At 40.4% G+C, this 22361-nt stretch overlaps 1 protein-coding gene and 1 long non-coding RNA gene across 5 annotated transcripts in view; one reads left to right on the plus strand and one right to left on the minus strand.

The window, feature by feature from the left end:
* Positions 1-22361, plus strand: part of PDE7B (phosphodiesterase 7B) — a 322239-nt gene that overhangs the window by 230868 nt on the left and 69010 nt on the right. For all 4 annotated transcript variants that reach the window (XM_045865600.3, XM_045865599.3, XM_045865598.3 and 1 more), the window contains one exon: positions 14172-14255. In XM_045865600.3, the coding sequence (XP_045721556.1) occupies positions 14172-14255 (84 nt within the window). The remainder of the gene's footprint in view (positions 1-14171; positions 14256-22361) is intronic.
* LOC123836645 (uncharacterized) lies at positions 3152-5178 on the minus strand. Its single transcript, XR_010413790.1, has 2 exons — positions 4872-5178; positions 3152-4121 (listed from the first exon to the last, which is right to left on the minus strand). It is a non-coding gene; the product is annotated as an uncharacterized LOC123836645 (long non-coding RNA).

Raw genomic sequence — 22361 nt, forward strand, 5'->3', positions numbered from 1 at the left:
GGGAGGGTTCCCCTTTCTCCGCATCCTCGCCAACATCTGTCGTTTCCTGACTTGTTAATTTTAGACATTCTGACTGGTGTGAGGTGGTATCTCACTATGGTTTTGATTTGCATTTCCCTGATGCTGAGCAATGTTGAGCACTTTTTCATGTGTCTGTTGACCATTTGTATGTCTTCTTTGAAGAAATGTCTGTTCATGTCTTCTGACCATTTCTTGATTGGATTATTTGTTCTTTGGGTGTTGAGTTTGATAAGTTCTTTATAGATTTTGGATACTAGCCCTTTATCTGATATGTCATTTGCAAATATCTTCTCCCATTCTGTTGGTTGTCTTTTGGTTTTATTGACTGTTTCCTTTGTTGTGCAAAAGCTTTTTATCTTGATGAAGTCCCAATAGTCCATTTTTGCCCTTGCTTCCCTTGCCTTTGGAGAGGTGTCTAGCAAGAAGTTGCTGCAGCCAAGATCACAGAGGTTGCTGCCTGTGTTCTCCTCTAGGATTTTGATGGATTCCTGTCACACATGTAGGTCTTTCATCCATTTTGAGTCTATTTTTGTGTGTAGTGTAAGGAAATGGCCCAGTTTCATTCTTCTGCATGTGCCTGTCCAATTTTCCCAAGACCCTCCTCTATTTAAACTGCAACCCACACGCACCCACCCAGACCAAGCAGCACTCCCTCAGCCCTTCCCTTCCCTGTTTTATTTTACCCCACAGCACCTATATCACATCTCTATAGGCAATTTATTTGTTGATTTTGTCTGTTGTCTGTCTCTCCCCAGTAGAATCTTAAGCCCTATGAGAGCAGTTGTGCCTTGTCTGTTTTGTTCACTACTATATTCCCAGGATCTTGAACAGAATTTTAAATTAAATTAAATTAAAATTTTTTGAGTATAGTTGACACATAATGTTAAATTAGTTTCAGGTGTATGACCTAGTGATTCAACATCTCTATACCTTATGCTGTGCTCACTACAAGTGTAGCTACCATCTGTCACCATACAACACTATTTCAGAACAATTGACTATATTCCCTGTACCGTACCTTTTATTCTCATGACTTGTTCATTCCATAACTAGAAGCCTTTATCTCCCACTCCCCTTCACTATTTTGCCCATCCCCCCACACCCCTCTCTCCTGGCAACTATCAGTTTGTTCTCTGTTTTATAAGTCTGATTCTGCTTTTTGTTTGTTTATTCATTTGTTTTGTCTTCTAGATTCCACATATAAGTGAAATCATATGGTATTTTCCTTTCTCAGTCTGACTTATTTCACTTAGCATAATACTCTCTACGTCCATCCACGTTGTTGCAAATGGTAAGATCTCATCTTTTTTTTTTAAGGTTGAGTAATATTCCTCAGAAACATTTTTGAGGAATAAATGAATAATTATCCAGCTGATTTGTAGCCTAAAAAAGAAATTAGAACCAGAGGTGTAGATTTAGTTGTATGGACAAGAATTAAAGAGGTGATGGTACTTATAAAGGGAGTCAGAGGACTTCTAAGTTCCTCACGGTGCTAAGATTTTTACCTAAGTAATACACACACACACACACACACACACACACACAAGCTCCATGTAGAATGATATATAGCCAATTATTTTCCTCAAAACAGTCATCTTAGAAGACACTTGAAAAACATGTTTTGTGGATAAATGTGTTTGGGAAATGCTGTGTAATCTCACCTTCTTGGATATTCACAGTAAACATCAATGTATTGAAGGATCTGAAAAATCTTGCATTAGTCAGGATTCTCCAGAGAAACAGAATCCTGACTAATACAGATTTAGGTACCAAGACTGGTTCCAGAGGAACAGAATCTTAAGGAGTTTTCTGAATTGGTTCTCGGTTTTCTGGAATTAGATCTCTAATTTGATTAGATTTAAAGATGCTTATCAACCTCTTCCCAGTAATAAATAAAGCACTGATAATGCATGTTGTGATGTGGCAATAGAGATATGAAAAAACCTTGGATATCCCTGATCAAATACTTAGAAGAGACAGGTTTCTGGATAACCATATATGAGATTCCTTTGAGCATTTTTGTCAAACTAACAAGTATAATGAGATTGGCTGGTTGCTCCTAATGTTGCTGGAAAAAGTGGGGAAAGAAAAAGATGAGCTGAGGGATTAAAATATCCAGCTCAAGAAACCACATAATGACCTGCAAGCTTCTATGTCTGCTCTGAAAGAGACTTATTTCCTATAGCTGTGGAGCTGAGATTCCTGAAAACCAAGCCCAGAATCTCATCATGCTAGTGGCTGAATTACAGTTTGAACTCCCAACATTGCAGGGTGTCTACTATTAAAGTGAGGGCCTTGATTGGGAAGGAATGGGATCCTGGAAATTGGAATGGGGACATATGGGAAGGTCCTGATGAAGCTGGGGACACAGAACCCCTAAATTCTGATGAGTTTTCTTTGCCAGTAGAAGCAGCCTCTTGACCTTGTCATTACAAAATACTATAAACTAGGCATCTTAAAAAGCAGAAATTTGTTTTCTCACAGTTCTGAAGGTTAGAAGTCCAAGATCAAAGCGTCAGCATGTTTGGTTTCTTCTGAGGCCTCTCTCCTTGGTTTGGAGAGATGGCCACCTTCTTGCTGCTTCTCACATGGTCTTTCCTCTGTACTCATCAGATTAGATTAGTTCCCATTCTAACACCCTCTTCTTAACTTGATCAGTGCTTTAAATGCCCTATCTCCAAACAGAGTCACATTCTAAGGTACTGAGGGTTAGGGCTTCAACATATGCATGAGAGGGAGGCACAATTTAGTCCATAACACTGCAATTTTTTTTAAGATTTTTTAAAATTTATTTGAGAGAGAGAGAGAGGGAGAAGCAGACTCCCCACTGAGCAGAAAGCCCAACATGGAGCTTGATCCTAGCACCCTGAAATCATGACCTGAGCCAAAGTCAGACCCTTCACCAAATGAGCCACCCAAGTGCCCCTATAACACTGCAATTTTTTAAAAGTTTAATTTGTTAAAACTCTATGCTTTCTAAGAGCATTTGACTATAGTACTCTTAATACACGTGTTCAATTACATATCAAAAAATAATGTTCCTCACTTTGGATATACACTAACACTGATCCAGATTTATATAACAATATCAATACTACTACTACTTAAACAATAAAAGCATAATACAATATAGAATTTATATAATGTCTTTTATGTATGTTTAATATTTATATAGTAACATTAACAATAATATTCTTAATAATAGAAGATCGTTACATAGTAATTGACAGAGTACTTTTATCCATGTGATTTCATTTGATTAGGTATACAGGGCAGATATTATTATCTTTACTTAATGAAACGCAAAAGACCTCATAAAGCCTAGAATGGTTAAGACTTACCAAGGTCATACAGGTAGTAAATAGCTTCTCACATTATTGATTTCTTTACTTTGTAATACAGTTTTCAAATACTATATAATACCCATCGTACCTTAACAATATACCATAGCTTCCACTTCAGATCAAGATGTATTTGAACAGGGATGGAACCATATTAGTTAAGAGCACTTGCTTTGGAGCCAGTCACCCTGGTTTCAAATCTGCCTTCACACTCATTGGGCCAGGTCATCATGGAAAAGTAATTTAACGCCTCTACCCCTCAGGTATGAGATTGATAACAATATTTATCTAAGGGAATTATTTAAAAGGATTAGTTAGTTCATGAGAAGTACTTCAAACATTACCTAGCACATACTAAATCCTTGATAAATGTTAGCTATTACTATCGAGATAAAAGCTACTAGCTTTAATAGCAAAATAATACCTATAACATGGATATAATATAATCAAATCAATCATTTCCTACTAAGTCCATTTTTGTCATCTGTTTTGCTTCTGAAAAACAAAACAAAAAAATGAACAATATTTGAAGATTAAAAGAATCCTGAGTGCTATGTTGAAACAAAGTGAATGAAGAACTCCCAAATACCTCCTAGCCCTGAGCAGACTTCAGCAGGGATTGTGGTGGCCCGATGGTCCTTCTGAGGTCAGCAGACTTGGTGTGGAAGTCTCTTAAGAACACACTATCTCATGGGACTTTGAGTATTTCCTCCCTGTGATCAGCAACATCTTTTCTTGCAGTATTTTGGCAGGTTTGTCCTTGTTCCCGGCCAGATTCAGGAAGTTCAGAAGCACATGAAAACAAACAATTGATTAAAACACTTCTCTCAAATTATTCAATGTTCAAAAAAACAAGAAATTATTCAGCAATATTGGGACTTGGCCAGTATTTTATCTTATTAATTATATTTATTCATTCTCAATTGATAGGCCCATCGTTTTATTCCCAACAAATGCTTTTCTTGGCAGTGATTTTCATTAAACTTTTTTCTTGAAGTATATTTAAGTATAGGAAGTGATTAGACAGGGTATCAACGTATTTTGCAAAAATTTACAGGCATTTTCATGACTTGGACTGTTTTGTCCTTTGTGCAATTTTCAAATTATGCTTTGTTATTAAGATCATTCTTAGTGATCATTATTGTTCTTAAGATCATCATGATTTTTTCCCTAAAAATCCCATCCCTTGATTTCAATGATCATAGTTGGATGAATTGCAAGCCAACAATATAACATGCTACTTTTCCAAATTTTGCTTATCATTTAAGATCCATCTAAATATCTGCTCCTTAATAAAAAAAAAAAAAAAAACCTTCACAATTTCCCAACTCCGTGTGATATCCAAACTAATTGGCTTCTATTTCTCAATATACTCACTTGACTAAATTCAATGGACTTTTGCCAATCATCATTTCACTTACCCTTTCAGCAAGATTTATCTGAAAACCACTCCCTCCATCTCGAATTACTATCTTCCATGACACAACAAGCTTCTCGATTTCCTCTTACCTCCATGGCTTCCCCTTCTCCCTCAGAGACTCCTCTTCTAACAAGACATTAAATGTTATAGTTGCTCAAGGCTGGGTGAGAGGTTCTATTCACTTCTCACTTCCCTTCCTGGGCAACTTCATACCTGCCCATAGTTTTATCTGACTTACAAATTTATATCTCCATTCCAGACATTCCCTCTTGGTGTCAGACCCACGTGTCTAGCTGCCTACTTGACATTTTTGCTTTGAAATCTCAGGAACACTTACACTCGGTGTGACCAAAGTTGAGCACATGAACTTCTCCTCCCAAATCTGGTCCTTCTGGAATTTCCTTTTTCTGTGATAAGCATAGTCATCCAGTTATGCAAGCCTGAAATCTAGGAATTATCCTTGCTATTTCCCTCTCCCTCGGCCCTTATATGCTATTCCTCACCATGTGTCAATTCTACCTACTAAATATCTCTAAAATCTGTTCACCTCTCTACTCCAAGCTACCATCTTTTCTCACCTAGACTATTACAATGATCTCTAACTTGCCATTCTTGCCCTTCCCAATCCATTCTGCATACTGTACCCACAGTTGTTTTTTTCAATATGCAAATCTGATAACATCATCGTCCCCTTAAACTCATCCATAGCTTCCTAATTCTCTTGGAATAAAGTCAAACTCCTCAGCCTCCTTTGTCCTACAAAGTCCTGACACCTATCCAACCTCATTTTACACCGTACCCCATCACATCCCATCACACACTTTGGTCTTTTTGCTGTGATGCACTTGGTCTTGTTAGGGTACCTCAGATACGTCATCCTCCTGCCATAAGACCTTCAGAAATGCATTTCCACCTGCCTGGATTGCTGCACTCAGGGTGATCATGTAAGATTCAACCAGAATACTTTTGAGTATGAAAGGGGCACTATTACTAATTAGACCAGGCAAAACCAAAGGCGGAAACTAAGCTTTTCCAGGGAAAATTGGGATATATGTTTACCTGAAATTAACTCGCATTCTTTCAACAGATTTCAGATTGAATGTCACCTCCTCAGGGAAGCTCAAAACAACCTCCCTGGCAAGGTGAAGTCCATTATAAGTTTAACACAATATATGCCTCTTTTGTTCCACTCTCCAAAGTTACACATTATTGTTCTTTGATACTAAACTCATGGAGTTTAGTAGACTAAACTCCATGAGACCAAGACTATTCCCAAGGTTCTTCACTATTGTATTATCTGCCAAAACTACCATGTGTCATAAATACCATGTATATCATTTCTCAAATGAAGAACATAAAATAATGCCTCTTTGAGAATTTCCTTTTTTCTGTAATTGGCACAACCAATCATCCAGTGATGCAAAGCAGAAATCTAGGAACTATCTTTGACACCTTCCTCTCCCTCAGCCCCAGGGTTCAATTCCTCCTTATGTCCAGGTTCTCTGTAGCCTCCTCTCTCTCCTCTTTGTCCTCTGCCTCTCTTTCTCCTCCCCACCTCTCCTGCTGTGTGTGTAGACATATATATTTTTTTTTCCAGAAATCTATCACACTCATCAGATACAAAGAACATCCCTTCCTATAACAAGTGGTTTCTGAAACTAGCGCTATTCATTTAAGTCTCTTGTCTGTAAGAAACGTGCTTACTGAAGACCTGGTATAAGAGTCTAAATCACTCTTTCAACCATAGTTCTAAAATGTGAAGGGCCTTTCAATGTAAAAATTATATTTAAGTACATTCATCATAATGAGAACTGAGTAATGTATAAAATTGTTGAATCACTATATTGTACACATGAAACTAATATAAAGCTGTGTGTTAACTATACTGAAATTAAATTTTTTTAATTTAAAAATGATATTTAATTTAAAAATTGAACATTAAATAATTACCTTTCAATTTTACCAACTGAAACATTTTATAGGATTACTAGGGAGCCATTCGATGCACAGAAATTTTTAAGTTACTTATCCATACAAAATCACAAAGCCTACAATGCTTCTGAAAGAGGGATCCAAACCCAAATATTCCAGTACCATTAAACATTAGACTTCTTCTAGCATATACCATATTTGCTCATTTCTGTGACTCTCTTCTAAATGATTAACTACCTGAGTGCCAAGATGACATCCTATGGACCTTTGTATTTCCCTTTTCCACACCTACTTTCTAACACTTTGTATAATGTTGTGAATGAGCATTTGTTGAAATGAACTGAATTAATCTAGGGTTTTATCAGAGACTTCCTTAGAATTGGCCCCTTTGCTGACTCACTTACTCAAAAGTTCTACTGACCTGCAAGATGCCTAGATCTCAAGTGGGGTCCAGACTCCCTGTGGTCTAACCTGCACCAGTGGGAACTCATCGGTTCCCATGTCATGAACCACAGCATTCCTATCATACTGGGCTTGCAATGCTCCCATGAAAAAGCACCAGGATAAACATTTGTCTTTCCTCGGGACATAGCTTTGGTACTTGCTTTTATGACCCTAAACTACCCAGCAGACAGAGGAGAAACAGCCTGGGAGATCAAAGGAAACCATGAATAATGTCATGGGTGATCGCACTGGTCACTGCTGTAGAGAATGGCGATAGTGGCCCCGTGTAGCAGTGGTTAGAGACCAAGTGCTCCCAAGGCCACTTGGCTTCTAATCCCAACTCAGTCACTTGCAGGCAAGCTCTTTGCATTCCTCGGTACAAGGGGGATGATACACACATCTCCTTCAGGCGGACTGTCATAAGGACTAGCCAAGCTCATACATGTACAGTCTTTAAAACAGTTCCTGACTTAGAAATCCTCCTAAATAATACCAACTATCACGGGAGGGGGAGATGAGGGGCCAGGCAGGAACCCCAGAAGAACAGTAAGTAAGTAGGAATAATAGCTACTATTTTTGAATGCCTACCATGTGCCAGGCATCATGAAGGGGCGTGGGGGTGAGCAGGCACAGATCTATCTACATCTACATCCATACTATAACATTTACTTAAAAACAACAAACTTTGCTTTGAAGAGATTCTAGAATTAAAAAGCATTATCCCAGAAATAAGTGAATAACGTGCAAGCTTACACCGTGTTTTCATTACTTAAGGCAGACCCAGATAACATATTCCCTAAAATGACTCAGCACATTATTTCCCTCATTCTTAAATCTTTCTAGGAAGACACTTTCTTTGTGTTCTTTTAAGTTCTTTTACGGTTTCTTAGAATTCTCTTCAGGCATTTCTGCGGCTTCGTGTTCAATACCTTTTTTATTAGACTCCTGTGTTCCTGGTGATTGTTACTTTTTTTCCCTCAACTTTTTTTTTTCTCATTTTCCCTCTGTACAACCATCAAGCTGAAGAATGTCTAGTCTGAGTTGAAACCTACCTCACCTGCTTTAGAAAATAGAGGCACTGTTATTTATATATTCACCTTTGTAACATTCAGGTCCCAAAATGCACCTTCGTCATTAAGTGTTAATTCTAAGCTAAAATTGCAAGGTGGTATATACACAATTGTTTGGGCACTCTGACTTGGTGAAATTTCTCTTTCCTCTGATTTTGATATAAAGATCAAGGTTTCTAAAAAGAAAAGAAAGCACTTTGTTTCACATGCAACTGAAGCTGTATTTTGTTCCCTTTGCCAAAAGTGTGGTTTTGAACACCCAACTCCTGGTCTGTCTCTTTCCTATACACAAAGCCCTCTCAGCGACGGCCCGGGGATGCACAATTAGTGCAACGGATCAATAGAAGGAAGCCACCTACTCAGCCAGTTCAACACATAGTCCTTGGCGACCAGACAGGCGCAGCCTCACTCAAAACACTAACGCAGAAGATTGAAGCCCCAAATGGGAAGTCGGGTCTAATCAACCATCTTGGATCTCAGGCGAGCTCACAGCACTCAGAACAGTCATCTCGGCCTGAGTTATCCAAACTGGCTGCCTGTACCGTGCCATAAATCTGCAGAGCGATCGAATTGCACAACCCTCCTCCTCTTTGTTTGGCTAGATAAACATCTCAGGAGAAATAATTCACTTTGCTAATTGAGAGTGGTCATCTAAAGTATTCGAAGCCGCCAGCTGATGAAAGCTCCTGGCTGCGATCCGGGGGTCTGGGTTCTCTCTGCCTCCATTTTGCAAGTTTACAGCAGGGCCGGGCGTTAGTACTGTCTAAGGACGCTCAGAGGAATACCCTTTGCAAGAGCCTCTCCTCTCCCGCCGGATCCGGGCTGCTCCACGGTGGCGTCCTTCTGCCGCGACCACCAGCTCATCCTCGCTGCTCGGAGCGACAGCGCTGCCAGGACTCTGCCCCCGTGTTTCCCGCAGCCCTTAGCAGCACCTTCCTCGTGGTCTCAGATGCAGCGGGAGCACAGGAGGCTCGGCGGCTCCGTTCCTCTCCTGCGCCCTTCCCCCAGCCTGACGTGACCTTGACCCCACAACGGGGGCCAGACTCTGGTTCTCATGCTGCGGCCCGGCTTGCAGCCGCCGTAAGTCGCCGTCGCTGCCGGAGGCTCCACCACGTTTGCCAATTACGTAAGCGGCCGCAGAGCGCCCGGCGGCTCCCCAGCGCGAGCTTGAATGAAGCCGAGACAGCCCGAGAGGCCCAGCGGGCGCGAGGGCCATCCGGGAACCACGTCCCCTGCGACGGCGAGTGCCCGTCTCCGGGTCTTGGCTCCCCCGGCCGCTCGGCTCCGCTCTGCGCCCGCGTTCGCAGCCTGAAATACCCGAGGACGACCTGCTATGTTTTCGGCCTGAAGGGGCAAAAGAGAAGCAGCCCTTTCAAAGTAAGCATTCCCCTGCTGTTGGTTTCATTCTGGAACACAATGCGGACAGGCTGAGGACACGACTCTGAGCTGTCAACACTTCCGACCCAGCTTCCATAGCACCTTTCACTTGCCAGAGAAAAAGTTGCTTAAGTCAAACAAGGGCCTAATGAATAGTCAAAATAATTGTTTAGCTTGGATATAAGGCCTTAGGTAAATAGATGATGGCGTGGGACCAGAGGCCAGAAAAAGCAGTCCAGCAGGACTCCACTTGTTCTGTTTCTCGGACATCAGCCCGGCGGCCTCTGCTTCTCCAGGGATGGGTGTTCCTGAAGTAGCTCTCTCTTCCCTGGAGCATATTGAAGCAATTTAGTATCAGAAGGGGCGCATAAAAGCAGGGAGAAAGGGAGAGAACTTTCTACATTAGAAATATATACTTAAGACATGAAGTTCACCTCAGCAGAGCCTCCAATAAATAGAATGTTCAAGATACAGAATGTTTGGCTTGTTTGTATTTAACTGTTCATGTGGAAAAATTTCTAAAATGCTTTGTTAGCCCACTTAGGATTGTCCTGCCTCCTGTCTTACTAGTATTTTTCCTTTTCCTGTACCGTGCCATAATTGGTGAAAGGATGAAAGGATTTCATCCTTTTTAAACACTATTATTTACTACACCTAAAGACCATCATTAGGTTTATGAGTAATCCCCTTCCAAGACCGTAATTGTAGTTATAGACAGAACAAGCATTGAAAAGGAACCTTTCAGGTATGGGTTTTGTAGGTGGTTGTTGTTGCTGTTGATTTGCTTTGTTCTGTTTGTTTATTTAGGTGTCCTTGCTATCAACTTGCTTCACTGTTTCTTTTTCCCCAAAACGGTGTTACATCATGAAAATTCTACTTAATTAAGAACTTGATTAAATTAGTTGCTAGGTAATTTCAGTTCTACTGAATAATATTTTTAATAATTGCCTTCCATCTCTTACTTGAAAATAATAGATGCCTTGTTGATCCAGAACAGGATTCGGTTGTCTTACTCGTTCAGCCCATTTCCGCTGGACTGCTATTCAAATAAACAACATCTATCTGATTGAATCTCGAATTCATCAAGGGGGTGGATTCCCCTGGCATTCAGGTTCCAGGAATCATGATGAATATATCTTTGGTTTATTGGCAAATAGCAATCAGAGCATACCTTGGGCAATAAAAAGTGAATGCTTAACTATTTGTACAATTTCTTACCCTGATAATACAGGAGAGGGGTTAAGTACATGGGGTTTAAGAGCCAATTTTGAATTTGAGCACAAGCTCCACACTTATTAGTTCTGTGAGCTCAAATTATTAAATTTCCACAGGCTTCACTTTCCTCATCTGCAAAATGGTCTCATAATAACACCTACTTCGCTGGGTTTTTGGGCAGATGATATTCAATAAGGCGTGTAAAATGCTTGGTCCAGTGTAAGGATTCAATAACTGTTACCCATCACGCTATTTTCATGCACATTACAGTTTCCTCACAACAACCCTATGAGGTAGGCAAAGCTGCCGTAATTATGCTAATTACTTTAAATATTAGAAAACTGGACCTCCAAGTGGTTATTGATTTGCCCACAACCACCCACGATGGTGAAATATTGATCCTCTCAGTAACAGGAGTCTCTGAATTACTCACGCATTGCCTTCCCTTCACCCATTCTGCCATGTGGTGTTATCTCCTCGACGTTTCCCTAAACCTAAAGCCTTACAAGATAATGGGCATCCTCTGCCTTAGACTGTCAGAGGCTTTAAAACCTCTATGGATACTATACAGATTTTCTGGGAAAATGGTACCGTCTGAACTGCAAAGTCAAGAGGAATGCTTTGCTAATACTGAGGGGAAAAAAATACAAGTGGACAAGTGATTTCCAGTTGGTGAACCTAAAACCCTTCAGAGAAGCCTACAGGGATGACACAACAGGTCAACAAACCTAAAGCCTAGCCAGCTTTGTAGACCAAAGAAATACAGTCTCAGCCATGCGGAAGTTTTGAAGTATATGTCTATCTTCTAAAACTAAAATATAAATCATTTAGGCAGTGCTGAATGTATTATATCATTTTGACATGCCGTATTTTCTCAGTGGCTGCTAAATTTCACCTTCTATCATGTGGCGGTCTGTGATTTTTTTTTTTTAAACCAAGTGTGCACACTCCTTAAAGTTAGTAACCAATGGTGTTGAGGACAGAGCTCTGCCATGAAGTTCAGTAACCTAGATTTAAGAACCAGCCCTGCTATTTCTAAGCTTAAAGGACCATAAACTTAGGCAGTGCCTTAAAATCAATAGCTGTCTACTGAGTGCCTTTAAAGATTTATTTACTTATTCCGGGGGTGGGGGGCAAGGGAGAGAGGGGCAAAGGGAGAGAATCATCAAGCAGACTCCCCGCTGAGTGGGGAGCCCACTCAGGGCCAATCCCACAACCCATGAGATCATGACCTGAACTGAAACCAAGAGTTGGATGCTTAACCGACTGAGCCATCCAGGTGCCTCTACTGAGCGCCTTTAAAGGGCCTGAGCCCTTGGGGCACCTGGGTGGCTCAGTCGTTAAGCGTCTGCCTTCAGCTCAGGTCATGATCCCAGGGTCCTGGGATCGAGCCCCACATGGGGCTCCATGCTCCGCAGGAGGCCTGCTTCTCCCTCTCTCACTCCCACTGCTTGTGTTCCCTCTCTCACTGTGTCTGTCTCTGGCAAATAAATAAATAAAATCTTAAAAAAAAATAAAAATAAAAAAATAAAGAGCCTGAGCCCTGAGCTGGGAATGGGTAGGTGAACAGCAGTCTTTGCTTTCTTCCCTGAGCCTCCTTTTTCTCACTTATAAAGTAAGGAGAATAATAGTGACTCTCTTCACAAGACTATTGTGAGGATCCAATGAGATAAACAAGAAAATAAATATACTGTGATGTTTGTGAAAGTGCTTTGTAAACTTTCTGGAGTGTTATAAACATGGGGTGTTCAAGACAAGCTGCTGAAGACAGGAAAACCCTCTAACTCTCCCCAGTGGCTTTCCTGTAGCTGCTGGCCATCCACCCCAGGAACTTGCCAAATGCTAACAGCATTCCTTTCTTTGATGTCAGATGATATTCATATTTATAAAAGTACTTTTCCATCTTTTCCTCCTCCTCCCACTTTGCTTTATTCCATAAATTATAACATTCCTTAATATCAGTATGACACTATAATATCAGATTATACAAAGCATTAAATAAGGTACTAATATAAAATTCAAAGCACAGAATAGTCCAGAGGCTCACAGCTTGCAGTTCGTAACCCCCTAATACACACAACATTCATCTGGAAGGGATATTTTAAACATTGCCAGCGGTGCGGGTGATGGCTGAAGGGGATCTCACCCAGGCCTGGTTAACTCCAGGAAGTAGGAATGGAGGAGAGAAGACTGTTGCTCCTCTCTCCTCATAGGCTAAGGCCCCGCTGCCACCTCATGTCTGGGAAAGAGTAGTTTATGGGAGCAGACACATTACTCATGGAACTGAAACCTTCCCTGATTCAGTTCTTCCAGAAATATAGTAGATCTCATGTATCTTTACCTCTCCTCTAATTCCATGCTTTATGTACTAATTGGCGAATTTTGTCTTTATATTTACTCGTGTCAACAGAAGACGTTCACTTAGAGTCTGTTATGTGCCATACAATACACAAAACACTATGGAAAAATGCCAAACACATAATATGCATGATCCTTGCTTTGCAGGAGTTGAGAAATAAGTACACCCAACACTTATTGCAAGGCAGCTAGTGTTATTTTAGATTCTCCAACCAATGACACTTTGAAGGGAGACAGCTGAGGCTAAGAGAAATAAATTTCCCAAGATCGTACAGGTAGCAAGTGTCTGAGCCAAAATTGGCCACAGTCTGTTCCATTCTAAAATCTGTGCTCTTTCCATTCTGCATTACCTCCCTTAATCGGGAAAGCGGAAGACACATCACAAAGGAAAGTGAACACAGACATTAAAGGAAACCTACAAAAAAACAAGTTCTACAAACCCTAGCGACTATGTTATGTACAATGGTGGTGAAGTGTCCGAAGTACCTGGAGCTAGGCGGGCCTTCACTGAGCAGGTTCTAAAGCAGATCAGTGATACAGCCTGGGGAACAGGATGGTGGACACCAGTCAGAAGGCAACTGTGCTGGAACCAAGAGAAATAACACTGGGCAATTAAACATGCTAATAAGAATAAAAGCTATAATCCCAGAACACCATTCGTCCTCCCAGATTCAGATGCCTCATCTTTGTGGCTCTCAGACTATGGACATTTTGTAAATTACTAAAATTTTCACAGATCCATCTTCCAGGCAGATCTTAAAGGTAGCAGAGTGCTGCTTCGCTCATTAGAGTATTGCCAAGTTCATTACACTCAGCATTCATTAAATATCCCTTCTCAAGTAGCTCTCTCTTATGCAAGGTGAATGGAAATCATTTTCCTCCTGACATTTGGTGTTGGTTCCAATGACATAAGTGGGTAGGAGCATTTGCAGAGGAAAAGTGAATACACTTGGCAACATTTTCAAACATGTGTTTGGATTTTCTGTTTTTTAGGAGATGTACGACTAAGGGGTCAGACAGGGGTTCCTGCTGAACGCCGTGGCTCCTACCCATTCATTGACTTCCGCCTACTTAACAGTGAGTAATCAAGTGTACCTGGAAGGGAACAAATGTTTAAAAAAAAAAAAAAAAAACTGACTTCCCTCTGAACTTCAAAACCCTCGGAGGTCTGCCTTCCTTCCTCCATGTCTCCCCTCCCAAATGGAACTTAACCCTTTGTCTTTAAGTAAAGTAATTCTGGCACTGCCTACCTGCCAGAGCTTTAGTGAGGATCAAATGAGATCAGGTCAGCTTTAAAAATGTAAGTCTCATGTTAACTAAGTAGAATTTAAATAAAAATTTGAGAAGAAAAAAATAAACTTCAATAAAGTGGGAAAAAATTAAAATTAAAAGTTAAAATAAAAATGTAAGTCTTAAAAACTGTGAAGCCCTATACAAGGAAGCTTATTCCTTTCATTATCCAGCACATTCTTTCCACTGTCATCCAGGACTAGACCAGATGAGATTCTATTTTATTGTTAAAACCTATTCTGCAGCTGCCCCTAGTAACTTGTCTGTTGTCTCATTCTCACTTCCTTATCTAATTGAGGTCCCTGAGGTCCATTCTTACATTTCTGATAAAACTCTTCACTGTGGCAGAGCCCTAGAGGTCTGGACTTGCTGCTTCCTCCTTAATTTCTACCTTTCCCCTTCATATACGACTCCTTATTTGGAGTTTGGCTCAACCTCCAGTTCATAATTCTGTTAATCTCAAATTCCTTTGGAAACCCAAACCAGTGACCAGTCACCCTGCCTGATTTCATGTCTTCTCACGATTGCAATCATCTTGCACGTCGGACTTGGAGGGGCCGGTGGAGGGAGAAAGCAGATAAATTTCACAGTTTGCTCCAAGGTTTTCAGTGTTTGCTTCTCCTGTCACTTCCCATCCATAAATTTCAAAGTTCTGGGTTGCACCCACATAGTATTACTTTCCTTTGGAATAAACACGTTCAGTGAAAGAGGTAATTTGATTTACCTTGACCCCTAAAAATTACTAAGAGAAGTCAAAACTTGCTATCTTTAGATCCTCAAAAAGGTCATAGGGAGTGGAGATGCTTATAATCTCCTAGCTCATTAAACTTCCCTATCAATGTGCAATATCTGTTTTCTCAGCTCTTTCTGGGACACAGAGATTTGGAGTAACCTTTCCATACTAGAGATAACCTCCCCAACCCAGCCCCCAAAAATACGTTCTAGAAGACACAATTGATTTGCCAAGCCAGTGCACTATTGGATATATTGGGGGATATAGTGAGCTCTGATGGTGTCTCTTACCTTTCCATATGACCTCCACTAGGCTGTTCCAGGTACCCATGGAGGTTAACCCTTTGACAGTCTTCAAGACTGTACTGATTTCCAGTTGCCAGGCATATGGTTCCACCAAGCAAGATGGGGATGAGCAAAGAAGGGGCAGTTAGTTCACTGTCTCATAGAGACCAGGATTCTCCAATGGCTTCACCTACTAAGTGTGAGATGGAGAAAATAACCCCAAAAGCCTCTTTCAATATTAGATGAGATGTTATATCATTGTTTCTAATATAAGGCATGAATGAATTAGGAAAATAGGAGATACTTCTCTTTATAATTTCAAGGTCCCAAATGATATAATCTGTTTCTAAATTATCCTACTGTTAATAAGCAACATCAGCTAATAGTAGTTATCTTTGTAAGTGGGGTTATAGAATATTTCACTGTCTACATCATAGGTTTCTGTAACACTTGGATTTTGGGTTTTTTACAATTAGTTTGTTTTACTTTTATAACATTAAAAAAAACTGAAAAAATATAAAAAATTTAAACAGAAAACCAATGCAGATAATATTTCACTATATTATTCACTATATAACAAACCACTTACAAGCAGGTGCCATCCTGTTACCTCTCTTCTGTAGGTCCTCCAGAAACTTCCTAGTGCCTGGACTCACCCCCAGTCTCCTTCCCCTGGTATGAGATGCTATCTGTCCCTCCATTCCCATTTCACCCCATCTGTTGCTCATGACCGTCCACACATTAAGTGTCGGTGTTGGCCATCCATTCTGAAATTCCCTTTCTCCTCTGCTCAGCACTCCACTCTAGATAACTCCTTCACTTATGTCTCTTTATCAGTAAAGCATGCTAAGACAATATCAATTTACCTTCATTGTACTTTTGCTTTATGGTGGACTCAGGTTTTTTCCTAGATGTATAAAACACATCCCTAAATAGACTACGAGATCCCAAAGAACTGACCTCTCACTAACTTTTGTTAACTTACCAATTAGATCAAAAGATCCCCTCAAAAAGAGTATATTAAATAATTATAAACGTCAGTCATCCCCTACATTTTGCTTAACAGCTCAAATAAGACTGAAGCCCTCTGAGGTTTTTCCTTATTTGTGGTACTATCCATTCCATTGTCAAACGCCTGCTATACCTGGTTAGAGAGTTGAGAATAGAATCCACAACACGACTGTGGTCACTCTTCACCATTTCTAGATTAGCCTGCAATTACAGCAGCTTGTCACCAGGTAGCAGCAGGTATGTGGCTGTCTGTGTTGCTTACAGTCACTTAAGATGTCATATTTGTGTCACAGCTCCTACTACTTTATATAGAGCCTATTTAATTCTCTTTAATGTCACTCATGTTCTTGTTGAGGTTTGCCTGCCTGAGTTGTGAGTATCTGCTTTCTGCCTAAAAGGAAACATTTTAAATATAATTCTATAAAGATTTTAAGATAAACTCCAAAGGGACATTCTGGGACTTTCTCCTAAAACTTTTATTTTACCAGCTGATTCCAATTCTACACAGTAAGTACCGGACTCATTTAAAGTGATTTTTTGTATCATTTATCTTCATTTTGGGTCATTTTTTTCCAAGTATAAGCAGAGACCGAAGACTTCATTTTCCTCAGGTGCTTGCAGTTTTGCTTTCTCTGCCAAGGTAGAATCCAGGTAGGACTTTTTTTAAAAGACCATTTATAGGAAAACCCAAATCACCAGAGCCTCTCTCCCCTGTGTCTGCATCCCGGAAGCCTTTCTTCTAAAATGCTTAGTGAAATCCACATGGCAGCCACTCCCTGTCAAAAGTATGGCTGGAGGTTTACCTTCAACCCCCCACTTCAACATATGTCTTGAATGGCTGGAACATGTGTAACAAAAATGTACATTAAATAGTAAGGCCCAATGCATTTCTCCACTGGCCCTGTTAGCTACTGCCCCAACCTACCATGTGGAGCAAGAAGATGTCAGAATTATTATCCAAAACAACTTTCTCTCAGAACAAAGTTTCTAGACATTAAAACTGATAACTAGAATGAGATTGGGCCAATGACAACCAAGGCAGTAAATCTGTACTCCTGCCCATGCTTGTCTCATAAATAAGATTTTATTGGCAAACAGCCATGTCCTTCATTTACAGCTACTTTCCAACAGAGACCATATGGCCCACAAAGCCAAAAATATTTACTGTATTGCCCTTAACAGAAAAGAGTGACTAACCCTTAAGTTAGATTTTTAAACAAAGTTAAAAGTTTATGACATCTCCATAGGTACATTCAGCCTGGCCTATTTTCCTTTGTTAAAGTCATTTAATCCCCAGTGCCATCACTTTACTTTGAAGAATGGACTCACACTGACTTAATTTACATGAGATAAAAGTATAAACAGAAAGGGAACTTCCTTGCTGATCCAGATTTTAAATTCCACAATTATAATTTCTAACTGCACAGACGTTGTTCTGGAAGAGGTATCCCTTTCCCCTATTTTTTGAAGACACGGTACTACCATGCCTATGTACTTGTCTACATATAAGGTGATGATATATACCTGGTTTACCTGGCATAGTCAAATTTGCACCTGTTGTCTAGGCAAACTTATTAATGCTGTTTTTCACTCCCTAAGTATTCTGGTTTAGACAATAATTACAAGGCCAATGGATTTTTATACTTTTTCCTACCAAAAAAAGTTACTTCAAGACAACACCTCTTAAATGTCACTTTCTTTTTTTTTTTAAAGATTTTATTTATTCATTTGAGACACAGAGATACGGAGAGAGAGAGAGCATGAGCAGTGGGAGAGGCAGAGGGAGATGGAGAAGCAGACTCCCCACCGAGCCAGGAGCCCAATGTGGGGCTCGATCCCAGGACCCTGGGATCACGACCTGAGCCAAAGGCAGACACTTAACCATCTGAGCCACCCAGGCGCCCCTTAAATGTCACTTTCAATCCAGGAATAAAGATCAGAAAATCCTCCTCATACGAGACACATCCAGACCCACGCATTTCTCTATTGAGAAACATGTAAGATAAAGTTACCTGTTGACAGCCAGTTTCATTTACTGTTTATATTTTATACAATTTAGAAAAGAGCCATTTGTATGAATTTTGAGAAGCTGCTCTGGATAAGTAGCAGAAAAATGTGGCTTCGGCACCATTGTGTGGGACACAGGAATCATAGACCTTTAAAGAAGAGGATTATCCTTACACCTAAACATGGAGGGGCAGAACAGAGGGAGAGAAAAGAGTGACAATTATTTTTATTCTGCATGAGATACGAAAACAGGGACCTGGAAGAGGGCAGGAGGAATGGGAATGTAATGACTCAGTTATCCCAATGCCACTGTCCTATAGATTTATGTCATCCCTTAACTCTGGAGGGAAACGAGAGAAGAGAAAACGGAGAGACAGTGTTCTGAGAAACGGGTGGCCCACATAGGCGAAAACGTCGCAGAAGCAATCACCATTTTCTGCAGAACAGGTGGCTGCAGCGCCCCGGGTACACCTCCGTCTCCTGGGTTAATGTAATCAGTAGGCTGAGTAGATAATGGCTAGGTGGAGATGTTCCCATGGCAACCATTTCAGAGCAACACAATGTGATTTCCACACTCGCGCGGCAAAGGAAGTGACATACAAAGCAAACATTCCCAGCGACTGTGGAGCTTGAAGGACCGAGGCAGCTTCAGCTGGAAGTTTTAGGGCCGCACGTTTCGGCCGCCACGGAGAGCCTGGACCTCCACACCAGCCGCGGGGCTTTGCAGGCGGAGGAGGTTAATTGGCTCTTCGGCTTTTCCTGTTGGCTAGTTTGCTAATCTTGATCTTTAAAGTTCTATTCCTCCAGATCTGCCTCTCCAGGCAGGGCCATTTTAACTGCACAAGCATGAGGTAATTTTAGTAGAGCTACAAAAAGACTTTCCTTTGCTCATTATTGTTGAAATAGAACTAATAAATACTATTTATTTATATATGGTATATAAATATATATGTATAATATATAAATATATTATAATTATATATTATATTTATGACATACATATTTACACATATGTATTATACATACATTTGTACATACATATTTATACATACACGTTATACATACATTTATACATATAATACATATGTTGTATAATACTTTATACAAATATTATATATAAATATATATAATATAATGTAAATATAAAATTACATAAATAATGTATAAATATAATTAATATATAAGTATATAAATATATAATACATATTTTTGTGGAGGAGAAGTGACCCAGAGTTTCAAATCTTTTTAAAAGCTGCCATCAGGGGTGCCTGGGTGGCTCAGTTGGTTAAGCATTTGCCTTTGGCTCAGGTCATGATCCCAGGGTCCTGGAATCCAGTCCTGTGGGCTCCCTGCTCAGCAGGGAGTCTGCTTCTCCCTCTCCCTCTGCCCCTCCCTCCCAACTCGTGCTCTCTCTCACTCTCTCTCTCTCAAATAAATAAAATCTTTAAAAATAAATTAATAAAAAAATATAAGCTGCCCTCTAAAACATAACACCCTGCAGAAATATAAAATACGTTCACAGAAGAACCATCAACCAAAAGCCACCCAGCATGGTACAAACCATCTGGTACTAAGTGATGCCCCCCTCTTAAAGAGGGACAATTTCCTTACAAACTCAGTTTTCTAAGAAAGAATTCCTAGCAGATGATGACAGCCTCTCAGTCATCTTCTTACAGGTGATTCTTTTTTTCTTTTTTTCTTTTTTTTTAAAGATTTTATTTATTTATTTGAGAGAGAGAGAATGAGAGAGAGTGAGCACATGAGAGGGGGGAGGGTCAGAGGGAGAAGCAGACTCCCTGCCGAGCAGGGAGCCCGATGCGGGACTCGATCCAGTGACTCCAGGATCATGACCTGAGCCGAAGGCAGTCGCTTAACCAACTGAGCCATCCAGGCGCCCTTAAAGGTGATTCTTAATGTTACCTATGAGAACCACACGAAATGTAAAGAACCAAAATTAAAATGTTACGGGGTGAGATGTTGTTTAAGGGTACAAACTTGCAACTAGTAGATAGATAAGTCCTGGAAATCCAATGCACAGCACAGTGATTATAGTTAACAGTGCTCTATTATAAACTTCAAAGTTGTTAGGAGACTACATCTTAATTATTCTCACCACAATAATTCAATGATAATTATATGACCTAACAGAGGTGTAAGCTAACACTGTGGTAATCATATGGCAATATATAAATGTATCAAATCAAACACCTTATATACTTACGCTTACACAATATTACATGTCAATTATGTCTCAACTAAAAAAGAAAAAAAGAAAGAGAAAATAAAGCATCCTTTAAAAAATGTTATGGGATGATTTGAAAGAAGTCATGTTCAGAAGATGATATCCAATTCTCCCCAAAATTCAGGCCCCCGGCCCCATGCTCTGCAAGCAGAGAAGGGGGGTGCCGGCTGGGACTAACTCAAGACTTCTTGTGAGCACCAGGGTAACACTCCACAATTTCACAATTCAAGAGTTGTCTCCCCCTAGAAGAAAGACAAGACACTGATTGTGGTCGTGGTTCCTTTCTGACTCACCTGGGTCATGCTCCATGCTGTGCACCCAGGATCTGTGGCTACAAGCGCCCCAGCACTCCACATGGGGAAACGCCAGATGGATGGTTAGGATGTTTAGCCACTGAAATGCCACTGCATTGCGGAAGACACAGTTGATGTTGGCCTCACTGTTTTACTCATTCCCTGTCACTATGCATCAGTGACTGTCAACGGAGCACCTCCCGAGGTAGACATGAGCCAGGTGCTAGAGATACAAAGATAAATGAGACATAGCCATAGTCTTTGAGGAATTTGCAGAGACATAAACCTATACATTCTGATGTGTTCTGATACATTTAATAATGCATGCATGTATACTAAAAGCATACATAATATGAGAAACATGTATGTGTATACAGGATTCAGAGGAGAGCAGGAGTAGCTTTGAGGACGTTGGGGAAGGGAACAATTACCTCAGTCTTGGGAAAAGAGGGAAGGCGTTCTGGAGGAATTAAAATATGAACAGTACTAAAGCAACAATGAGGTGAAGAAGGGCTGCACGCTCAGGCCAACGTTTTTAGGGCCATTCTAAAATGTACTTCAAGACCGAAGGAACCGGGACGGAGCCATCAACAACTCTACTCAACGAGATATAAATTTTTGGGGGAGATGGGGTATTCAATAGGAGCCAAACAAAGAAGTCAAGAGAGCTCATTCAATGTACCTGACTTTCTGGGGGAAAACCATAATAAAAAAGAAACAGTTTTCACCTTCTAAAGCTAGAACTGAAAACAGCCATTGCCTTTTGTTAACCTGGCTGACATTGTTTAATGGATTTATTATTTTGTATATGAGTGATGAAAAATAGAAAATCAAAATAGGGAGCCCAGTATTTCCTCCGGGTTGTCACTCATTCATTCAACAAATAGAACATCTACTCTATGCCAAGCAGGCCATGAGGCCACGGTGCCCTGAGCCACACCAGTAACCATGGGGCTAGGATAGCTCCTGCCTCAGGCAGCCGTGGGACTGGAGTCTGCCAAAGACACCAAATGCAGATATCTGAACAATTCCTTTCAAGTCAGCAAGGACTGTGGGTAGCAGGGTGACACTTACTATATCCTATACCTGGGCTGGGGATTCTGAGTGCTCAAAAGGAAACTGTTAGATATTCCTTTACCCTTAAGGACCTAACAATCTCACTACACGGCCAAGACAAACATACATTAAACTATGCAAGGACCATATAAGAGCATAAATGATCTAGTTCTAAAAGAATTGACAGAGACAACAAATCAGAGACAAAAGAAGGCAGAGATTACTGAAGTGCTCTGAGCAGGAAAAGGGGACTTTATGGTCTTGTGC

Source organism: Mirounga angustirostris, unplaced genomic scaffold, assembly GCF_029215605.1.
Source record: "Mirounga angustirostris isolate CCGP_5_RB_7025 unplaced genomic scaffold, mMirAng1.0.hap1 SCAF_8, whole genome shotgun sequence".
Lineage (NCBI taxonomy): Eukaryota > Metazoa > Chordata > Mammalia > Carnivora > Phocidae > Mirounga > Mirounga angustirostris.